Source organism: Anopheles cruzii, chromosome 2 (genome assembly GCF_943734635.1).
Source record: "Anopheles cruzii chromosome 2, idAnoCruzAS_RS32_06, whole genome shotgun sequence".
Taxonomy (NCBI): domain Eukaryota; kingdom Metazoa; phylum Arthropoda; class Insecta; order Diptera; family Culicidae; genus Anopheles; species Anopheles cruzii.
Window position 1 is genome coordinate 48,328,131 of NC_069144.1, and position 10,735 is coordinate 48,338,865.

Here is a 10,735-nt window from a genome sequence, read left to right on the forward strand (position 1 = left end):
CGCCTAATTGATCCGATCATGGACGGGACTCGAGCTGATTCTCGTGGCGAAGATTGCAGCTCACAGCAATCACTGGATGACACCATAATGGACGGTTCCCGGGGAGCGATCGAGCACACGCCGAGCACAGTATCGAAATGCGATCTGAGGCGATCTCTCCCGGGATGACATCATCGTCATTATGCGAACACGAGCCACGATGTGTCACGGAAGCGCGCACTTTGCACCCGCCATCCGCCGCCGTTGTCGATGACCTTCGCTCAGTCGCCGCCAAAGGGGGACGGATACCTCGCATTCACTCGCTCGCTTGTGTTTGGAGAAAACATGCTTTCGATGGCGCAGCATCATTCCGACTGCTGAGTAAACATGGCCCCGCCACGCCCCGGCCCAGCCGGTGGCTCCGTGTAGCTCCGTGTGGAATGTAAATATTGCTAGCTGGAGCACGCAGCATCCCGCAGCTGGATATTCTGCCGGCCGTTGCAGGTTCACGCGAATCCACGCGCGGTTCCGAACGATGACTCTCGACTCTGGGAGTCATGTGACCGATCGCCGATCACGTAATCACGTTCGAGCGTCGGATCACTTGTTGGGAATTGGGCGTCCCCATAACGATTGTACCCGTTGTGGAGTTGTCGTGTGGAGTCTCCAAGCGCTCCCCCGTTGGTGATAGTGACAGATAACGCGCAGATGGATTACATGATCAGCTGCCTGACACCGCCTAACGGAGACACGACCGCACGGGTCATAATTAGTTCCGTTCCGGTGATTGATGTCGCGAGGGGTTGTTGGAGAAACCATTGTCATCCCGGTTGCCAAAGTGCCAAAAAAAAAACCCCCTGACATGGATGTTCGCCCAGCGTTTCGAAGCTTTTGTGGCAGACAATTGGGCACAACTTTTGGGAACCGTGGATAATGGCAATTACTTTTTGCCCGTGCCACCGATTACGCCGAGTACCCAAGGGGATCGCGATGTGAAGCCACTGGTCGCGAGCCCCAAGCGTGTTTCGATCTTCGACATTCTGGTACCGCGAACGCTTTGCCTTCACCCAGGACTCAAGGACGTTGTCGGTCGCACGGAGCAGATATTAACAAATTTATCGCATGTGATCGCATCACCGGCGTGTGTATGGTCTATTTGGATTCTGCAAACAGACTATTAACGCTGGACGCCCGATGTTAATGGGGTGCTCAACCGTTTAGAGCGATCTATTAGCACCGCGCTGCAAACATTCGGGCCTTCCTGAACACCAGCCTCTAGTTTCTGTTTGCACTTGCGCTAGCTGCACCAATCGGCCGGAGTGGCCCGACTTTTTGACATCTTCACAAGTTGGCTCAGTTAAACGCCCAGCCCAGCTGTGCCTGCACTCGGTTCCAAATCGATTCGAAGTTTTATGAGAAAAAATACATTCCCGTCTGTGGACCGGTTTACGTAGGCCCCGTAATGCGCGGCCGGGGTACGGCCACATATTTGTCCGCTCTGTGGGACCACAAGTTTTTTATGCTCTCGCTCTCTCGATCTCGTTCACTCTCGTTTGCCCTCGTCGAGGCTGTCTTTTTCGTGTTCCAAACAGGCATGTGGTTTGACCTGGCAATTAACATGATCGTCGCCATTGGAGCTCGGCCGGGCGTGAATATGATACGTAAACAGCATCCTGATCACAGAACCACGTGTGGAAGGCAAATGTATAACACACTTTCGGTTCGGACCCGTCGTTGTTGGTAGATGTGAGCCGTGCGCAGATCGGAACCAGTTCCGGGGCTCAGAGATATCGATATAAAAACAACAAAATGCTTGACATTGAGAAAGATGGTCCTACTAGTTGTTTTTTTGCATGGCTGTGACAAATGGCTAAGAATAGACAGCGTAATGTCCGATGGTTCCGTAAGCCACGCACTACCTTATTAACAACCCTAAAATGTATGTAACTCACTGCGGCAAGCTTTCAACAACGCGCACATGCTTGATTCGATGACTAATAGCAAGTTTCCTGAAAAGGGAATACTACTTATCCCACACACATGACCACTGGAGTCCACTGGCTTCTCTGACCGACCGATTCGGAAGTCGGTTTTACTGAATTTATTTAACGGCGGAGTGAAGTGTGTGAACTCTCGAGCTCCCGCCCATTATGTCATTGCACTGGGCGACTCGTCGTTCACGCCTCTATTGTTGTTCCGTTGTAGATGGGAAACGTACTGTGTAAGCAACCGAATCAGAGCTCATCGCCAGGCACCACCACCACCGGAAACACCAGCTTCACCAGCAACCTGAGCAGCATCATCTGTCCGAACGGTATCGGAATTGGCAAGGGCAAAGCCCATCCGATGCGCAAAACGTACTTCACACGCAGCGCGTAAGTCTTGCCATGACCACTAAAGCCGTTTACCTTTCCTGACTCACCGAGCGTTCCTTTTTCCCCGCGGGCAGGGTCGATGCGTCCAAGAAAACCTCCGCAGGCCACACGACATCCACCGGGTGGCAGAGCGTCGGACTGCACGTTCCCGACGGGCCAGCGGGGCTTCCGGTCACCGAGCAGCCTCCGGTAGCACCGCCACGCAAGAAACGGGGCTCTACGCTCGACGGTCGGTACCGGTCCGATGAGTCACTGAAGGTGAAGAACGGATTCCAGGATGTGTTTGGGCGCGAAAGTCGTCGGCATTCGTGCGATGTTACACCCGGCGGTCGGCCGGCCAGTGTACCGCCGCCACGGCCCGAAGCTCCGGCCCTTCCCGCCCGCCAAACGTCCTGCTTCGAGATCGACGCCAGCAACGATGCGTTCAGTGACTTCTCGAAGGTGCCGACTACGGCCGAGTTGGAAAAGCCGACCTCATCGCAGATACCGCGCGTTGGCAACCGGAAATCTGACCGGTTCTTCGGCGAGCAACTGGCCGACTCGCTGTCCCCGGAGAGTGACGCACTGGCCACCGCAGTCACCGCCGGGTCGAACGCGGGACAGAAGAAAAAATCGATTCCCAAATCGGACGACGTGGATAAGATTGAGGCGTTTGTTGAAAGGGAAACGAGCGTCCCGAAAGTGGTGGTGGTTGAGGCAAACCACAAAAGCGAGAAGCAAAAGATGGCCAACAACGTCACCACAAGCCAGCCCGCGAAAGATACTGCGACAACGGACGGGGTCTCGACAGCCAATGGTAAACCCAAGCCTCGGGACGAGGTGATGAATCGGCAGATCGGCAGCAGGGCCCAGTTTCTGATGGCCATGCTGACCGACTACAACGACAGTGTCCGGTACGAGGGCATGAAACCGATCGAGGAACCACTGATCGTACCGAAACGACGCAAATCGCGCCACATCTGCGACGATCACGATCACCTCCACCAGAAGCTGCACGAGCACGAGCGAGAGGAACCGAAAGCGAACGTGATTCTGACGGAAGCTTCGATTGAAGTGGCCCCGCGAAAACCAAGCCGTGATTTCACCAAATATAAACCGCTGGACGATAAGGACGAGGCGGCGACGGCCAACCGGTCACCCGGCGACTCGGACGGCAGTGAGTCGACGGCGATCGTGAGGCCCGCCAGGACGAAGCAAAAGTCCAAGGAACGGGAGAGCCTGCCAACACCGCCGGCTCCGCCCAAGTTCCAGAAGAGTCACTCCGAGTCCAAGTTCGACCGGCAGCCGTCCAAAGACTCGACGGGAACACCGGCGACCGGGCCGGTCGAGGACGGTCCGAAGGCACACTCGCCGCGCACTCTGAAGCGGATCATATCGATGCCGGTCACGGAGAACCTGAGCAAGGAAACGCCACCCCGTCCGGACACTCCGCAACGGCCAACGCTCTCCAAGAGCTCCAGCTCCGGATCGTTCTCGACCGTTGACCTGCAGCGTTCGCGGATCTGCGTGGAGCGCTTCACGCCGGAAGATTACGTACACCACGCTGGTATGGACGAGCTGGTGCAACCGAAATCGAAGCTAATGACACGCAAAATATCGTGGAAATCGCTGGAAACACCCGGTGTCCCCAACCGGACACCGACGCCAACGCTCGAGCCGCCAGCCGCCAACAATGCCAGCTTTACGATCGGTGGCACAGAGGTGGTCACCTCGACCAGTGGCCTCCAGCCACCGGAGGTGCCGATTCGCAGACGTTCGGACACTTCGACCGTCGGCGAGTCGTCGCCGGCCACCGATACGAAGAACAGTGTTGAGCCGGAAGATTCGACACTCCGCAAGTTTTGCCTCGGATCGTTCATCGAATCCAGTAATGTGCTGCAGCATCACGATGTGGTTAACGTTTTGGACCGGGTTTACAGTGCGTCGGACAATAAGGAAAACATCATCGAACAGTTTCAAGCGTTCCTCGAAGAGCACCTAAACGCGGAACTGAACGATCCGCATCCCGTGAATCCGAACGTGGCGAAGCTGAAGGAGAAACTGTCCAACGCGAGCTCCAGCAGCGTCGTCAGCAGTGGCACCTCGGACAAGCTAGAAAACGTGCAGATCGAACTGGTCGGGTCAAGTGCATCATCGTCCAACAAGTCGTCCGATGTGGACGACTGTTTCGATCCTGAGTTTGAAAAGATCGAAAAGTCAGAACTGACCGATAAGCCACCGAAGGTTGACGCCATCCCGCCGCACGTCCGCAGCGATCGGCGTCGCGATAGTATCGAGTACATGAACGAATGGTTCGGGGCCGAATCCGACGGCGGGTCAACCGTGCAGTTGGAAGCGACCGAAGAGGAGGTTGAGCCCACCACCGAGAAGCATACCACTGAGGGAGGCACTCGGAAACGGTTAGAAAGCATCGAGGACGTTGGCAGCTGGTTCTCGCGGCACAACGTTCTGCGGCCATCGTTCGGACAGGAGTTTGAGGAACCGGACCGGCGATTGCGCCGCGGATCCGATGGGTTTCTCGGGTACGATCTGCAGCGCCAGTATCCGTTCGGTAAGGGGCGCGAACGGTCCGACTCGCTGTCGGCGGAGATGTTCGAGGACATCACGAAACTACACGAACGACTTGCGGCCACCAACGACGGGACGCACTCGCTGGAACGGAAACCGTTGCGCGTGATTCCGGCGCACGAGCGGAAAACGCTGGTGAAAGTACTGAACACGCCACACCGGGGCAACAGTCACAACAACTCGGCACACGGCAGTGCCGAGAAGCTTACCAATAACAACGAAATCAAATCGCTGCCAGCGGTGAGCGGTAAACCGGGCGAAGCGGTTACGATGATGCACGAGGAACTTAAGCCCCTCCTAGAGTGCGACGCTTCGAAGGCTACCGCGGACAATGCAACGAACGAACGGACTAATCTTAGCCAGTCGCCACTCAACTCGGTCCCGACCGAGGAAGGGGTCACCGGACAGCAGCATCCAAACGAACATTCCACACTGTTAAAGTTCCTTTCGAAGGAACGGCTGGTCGAATGACGGACATCACGAGCGAGGGGGCTTGGCCCTCGAGCCAGCTTTACTTTCCTGCAGCATAGTCAGTATTACGTAATAATGAACGCAGTGTCCCCATTTATGTTCTAACACATGTTCTTGCCTTCTAAAATGCAAATAAATACAGTTAGCTAGTTGAGGTGGTGAGTTTCTTTCACATGGGGCCGGAACGAGAGCCAAAACGAATGGAAGGTTGTTCCTTTAACGTAATCGTTCAATTTATTGTTTGCTTATTCAAAAGTACAGTGCTACAAAATGTTGAATGTTACCGTTTGGATCACCGTTAAGTCACCGCACCGACTGCCGGCCGGAACAAGGGGTACAGGTTCGGCTATAAGAGTCGTGAGCAACGAAAGTTACCTTCCTTACCGTCCGCGCTTGTGCGTGTCTTACCGATAAATGCATCAACGAACACGCGGCCAATCTTACCACCCGTACCTCGCGCTTCATGCCGACGGTTTGCGCCTCTTACCTCAACTCTGCGGTGTTGGAAAACGCACACAGACCCAACGGATGCATGGTGCAAAACTAATGAACGGGAAGGGAAGCTTCCGATCGACCTCGTTTCTTACTCCGTTCCCATTGTTGGGTACGTGTCTCTTCTAAGGTCCACAATTTCGGTGTTTTGCATGATTACGTTGAGAAAACGTCGAATGTGGTAGTCAGAAAAAAGGATTCTCTAGCAGTTTGAGAAGCTACAGACTAACGCTGTTAACACTACGCCGGAAGATGGCGTGTACGGGAAAGACTCCACCGACGACCCGCCTCCGCGCTGCTTACCGACACTCCCGTCAACCTCGCGTGCTTACTAGTAACCCTGCCTATCGTCGTATTCACCCTCCTCGCCATCGTTTCCGCCGTAGCCGCGACCATTTTCAGCCCGCATGTTAGCTTCATGATCGTGCGGACGATATTTCTCCTCCTCGCCGTCCTCATACTTAACCTGCGACTGGTACTGTGCGTACTGGGCACTGTAATCCGGATAGTCTGTGGAAAAAACCAGAAAAAATGCCGTCAGTAGCGGAATATCTCGCAGCTCGAAATGAGACCACCACAACAGGAGTACGAGTATTGAATGTACGAAACTTAGATACTACCAAACAGTTAATTGCTTCACAACTGATAGCCCTGGAATTTCGCCCGCAAAATGCTTGCTTTCTCTTGCAACCGTAGAGCCACGTGGAGAGTGCCTATTGCCCTCTACGAACCTCCACGAAACAACGTTGCGTGTGTGGTGGAAACGCCACCGCCCATCAACACTTACCATCGATCGGTTCCTCCTTGATTTTGATTTCCCCATCACGGAACTCCGGCTTGCGTTCCTTGCGATCGACGACGTTTCCGGCGCCACTGCGCTCACCACGGTCGCGCTCCCGGTCACGGTCGTTGCGCTTGTGCCGGCTCTTTTCACCCCGCTCGCGCTCTCGCGATCGGCTGCGCTTTCGCTTGCGATCCTTGTCCCGTTCCCTACTGCGATCGCGGTCGCGCTCTCGTTCTTTGTCCTTGTCCCAGCGTTCGCGCTCTTCCACTTCTCGATCGCGGCTGCGGGGCCGCCGCCGTGGACGCTCCTTCGAGCGGCTACGATGTTGGCGACGTTCGCGATCACGAGAACGAGATCTGCGTCGTTCGAAACCTGCAAACAAGCACGGAAAGCTGGCTGTGAGTCTGCTGCAACGGAAGAAATGTAGAGCGCGCGAGACTTACGATTTTCTGGACGATCCCGCTCCCGACGATCGCGATCCTCTCGCTCGCGCTCCAACCGATAGCGTTCCCGCTCGCGCTCGTTATCCTCGCGGCCCGAGTGTTTGATGTTCACGTCCGGTCCACCGCGCCGGGTACCACCTAGACCACCGCCGAGCCGTCGCGGCAACCAACCCTTCACCGTGCGGGCCCGTTCCACGTCCACCAGCACACGCTTACCGTCAATTTTCTTACCATCCGCATGCTTGTAGGCCGCTGTCGTTGCCAAAGACCGAAGATAGGATGCGCAGGCCGGAGTTTTTCAGTTTCGTGACACAAACAGACAGATCATAGACAGGCGCACATTTGAGGGGGGGTGCGCGGGCACACACATAACATTTTAGCGCCATTTCGCGGAAGGGACGGCCAGGAAAAAGAGAGTCGAAAGAAAAAGAAAATAGTACAAAACGGGCATACGGTGCTGGTGCCACCTGCCAATGGTAATAGCAGGAGCACCCTGCCACAGGAGGGTTCGTGATCGTGATCCTCATTATCGTGATAAACACAACAACACACAGATAGCAAGGGGAAGGAACTTTACAAACGCGCCAAACGATCTTCCCCCGGCAACTCGTTCCGTACGATTCAGTCTTTGCCTTTGAAAACGAGCACAGAGTTTCAGCTTGCCTCAACATCGGCAGACAGAAGGGAAGAAGCTTTTTTTTGGTAGTATGATGATGTAACACGATGAAAGTAAACAGTTGAAGGTGAAAAGGGTAGATAACTAAAAAAAAACGTTTGAGAATAAGGAACGGAACCGATTACAGACCCGTGCTCTTACCGACCGATCGTCAGGGGCTTTTCATCGATCTAGATCATGCTACTTCGCGGAAAGAGAATACACGATCCTACGGGGTTTGCATCGCACGCGGTCGATCGATCGATCGATACCTACCCGGGACGAATGGAGTACACGAAGGTCCAAAAGAGATTTACTTACAATTCGTGGGAAAAGGGGATAAAATAAACGGACGCTACTAGTGCGACAGTGTATTGGTGTCCATCGACGTTTTCTGTTTTGCTTCGATCTTTCCAGCTAAACCGAACCGACACTTCCTGTGAGGCGTTTGCTCCAAAGAACTGGCCCCACTTGTGGTGTTTGGTGTATTGCTCTTACGTTTTTTGTACACGTTGCTGCTAAACTTTTCATTTACCGTTTACCTGCGGTGCGCACCATACTTACGTTATGGAGGATGGCAAAAGTTGCTAATGCGCAGAACAAACCTAACCACCCACGGGTGGGGCGAGGACCTTGCAAAACTGAGAATTTGCAGGGTCACCATGCAACCGTTGCCTTTTCGGTTGGCAGTGTTTAAGGATAGGTTTTGAGGGCATAATTTACGAGAATACGTCTTACAATGTTACCATATCAGATCGTAACTCCTTGGCATCGAATACAAACCGCGCACACACACAACAGCAGCAGCAGCAGCAGCGGCCAGCTTCAGGATTCAGAACCACGCGAATGGGGTACACATCATAATATATTTAGGTGTAATATATTTATATGCAGGACTTACTTTCGATCGTGCACTTACATATGGCCCGCCGCATGCCACACACCAATGTTACCATACCCGATGCTTACCAAAAATTCGAGAGTTAAAAAAGGACACTTACATCGCAAGAAAGCGCTTCCGTGGTCTGCGGTGTGTTGGTAGCATGTGAATGATCATGTCGCATCCCCAGACAAAAACAGGCAACTCTGATCTGCAGTATGATCTCCCGCCAAAAAGGGCCCCCTTTTCGGAGGGACGAGCGGCTCCCCTAAAGGAGTGCTCTGTTCCGCAATCAAAAACACCTCGATCGAATTCGATCATTCGTCGCTTTATCCACTTACCAAAACGCTCCCAAAAGCCTGATCTTTTACGACTGTTGCTGCTGTTGGAAGTAAATCGGAAAGAAACGGAAGAGCTCGACGGAATCCTTATACTTTGCCGGTACACCTCTTACCAGACCGGCGGCGGGTCGGTCTTGAATGGCCAACTGATACAAACCTACGCAGGTCAGTTGAGTCCCGTGACTAGGTTAGGTTTCGCCGCACAGCCCAAACCTACCGAAGGGGCGAAGTGAAAAACGCTGCTGAGATTTGCAGCATTTTGGTTCAATTCTTTTTTGACCAGCCCCTCAACCTCGGACAGGAAAGCGAATGGAGGATCTTTCGCTTGGGCGGATGATCCGGTGAAACAGAAAATCGCCTAACAATTGTTTTGCCGGGTCGGCTCTCTAGCTCTAGAGTTCTACCCTCTGCCGTAGCACACTTACAATGACCTAGGACCCCGAGATTCGCGCTTCGGAACGTACAGACAGGATCGGTCAGTCGTTGGATGGATTCGGAACCGAATGCGATTCCTAGAGGAGTTTTGTTACGAAATGCGCCTTCCTTCCGTAAGAGATAACCCCGCGGCCAGTACTCACCGTGCATGTCTCGTTCATGTTCATACTCAATAAAGGCGTATCCGCGCGGTTTGCCCGTGCTCTTGTTGTTTAGCATGATGATCTTCTTGATGTTGCCGTAGATTTCGAACTCTCGCCGCAGCTTCGACTCGGAAGTGTCATAGTTCTGGCAGGTGCGACAGGTAAGCACTTTACTAACGCGGGAATGCATGGTGAGGAAGCCAGCGCAATACTTACGATGCGTGCCACGAATAGTGTTTTGAAGGGATCTTCCGTGGCCTCCAGGAGCTGGTTCGGGTCCCAGGTAGCGATTTCACGTTCAAGCTTGTACGCCACTTGCTCGGCCCGCTCCCGGCGACGCCGCTCGATGCGTTCTTCGCGTGTTTCGACGCGCGTCGGCGGAGGAGTGTCCTTGGGATCCTGGTATAGGAAAAGGGGGTTGCATTTAGAGAACCGACCGACCGAGTTGCTGAATCCCACACCGCACTTACCTCGAAGCACTCGAGAAAACTTCCGACTCCCAGGTAGCCCTGTGATTTCTTCTCGTGCGGTAGCTTGTCCGGAGGTTGAAGATACGGAATGGGGTCGCGCGGAGCGAACAGGGCCAACAAGTTCGGTGGCAGATACTGCGTCATTGTAAGCGATTACCGTCCGCGACGCACTGTTCACTGTTTTTACTTCGTTCAATCCGTTCCACTCCGTTGTTTAAGCGATCTGCGTCGAATCAGCGCTTCAGAACATTGTGAACTTTAGAAACCAATGTTTTCTTGGATTCCGCTCAACAAACGCGCTGCAGCAGCCATTAAAAAAGAAGAAGTGAAAGAAGATGCGTGAAAATATGATGCGTCAAAGATGTGAGTGGCCCGGTGAAAACTATGCACACTACTTTGAAGCAAAATATGTCCGCCATGAAATGCTAGATTTTCTTTTCGAAAACCAATTGTGGACAAAAACACAAAGAATTATTCATGCTTTCCCAGGAACCTAAATTACAATATGGAATCACCCTTTCGGCTGGCTGATGCCGAATGGTTTCATTCTCTCCCGTTCCGATCGTACCGCTCTGACGGTGTGGCTCTTTTTCACCGGGCACTCTTCTTGGGTTGGAACTGTCAAACGACGGCAACCATTGTGTTGTGTGCATAACTCGACGGTGAATACATTTCGTATAGCTTCCGCATCGCATGTGA

General features: G+C 53.5%; 2 protein-coding genes across 2 annotated transcripts; one reads left to right on the forward strand and one right to left on the reverse strand.

The window, feature by feature from the left end:
- Window positions 1-2,184: 2,184 nt before the first annotated feature.
- LOC128277665 (uncharacterized) lies at window positions 2,185-5,509 on the forward strand. The gene is made up of 2 exons (XM_053016161.1): window positions 2,185-2,354; window positions 2,429-5,509. The coding sequence occupies exons 1-2, from the start codon at window positions 2,185-2,187 to the stop codon at window positions 5,391-5,393; spliced, it is 3,135 nt and encodes a 1,044-aa protein (XP_052872121.1). The 3' UTR covers window positions 5,394-5,509.
- Window positions 5,510-5,613: 104 nt separating this feature from the next.
- On the reverse strand, window positions 5,614-10,317 carry LOC128268771 (U1 small nuclear ribonucleoprotein 70 kDa). The gene is made up of 6 exons (XM_053005980.1): window positions 10,037-10,317; window positions 9,783-9,965; window positions 9,567-9,711; window positions 7,113-7,364; window positions 6,673-7,041; window positions 5,614-6,395 (listed from the first exon to the last, which is right to left on the reverse strand). The coding sequence occupies exons 1-6, from the start codon at window positions 10,178-10,180 to the stop codon at window positions 6,217-6,219; spliced, it is 1,272 nt and encodes a 423-aa protein (XP_052861940.1). The 5' UTR covers window positions 10,181-10,317; the 3' UTR covers window positions 5,614-6,216.
- Window positions 10,318-10,735: the final 418 nt, after the last annotated feature.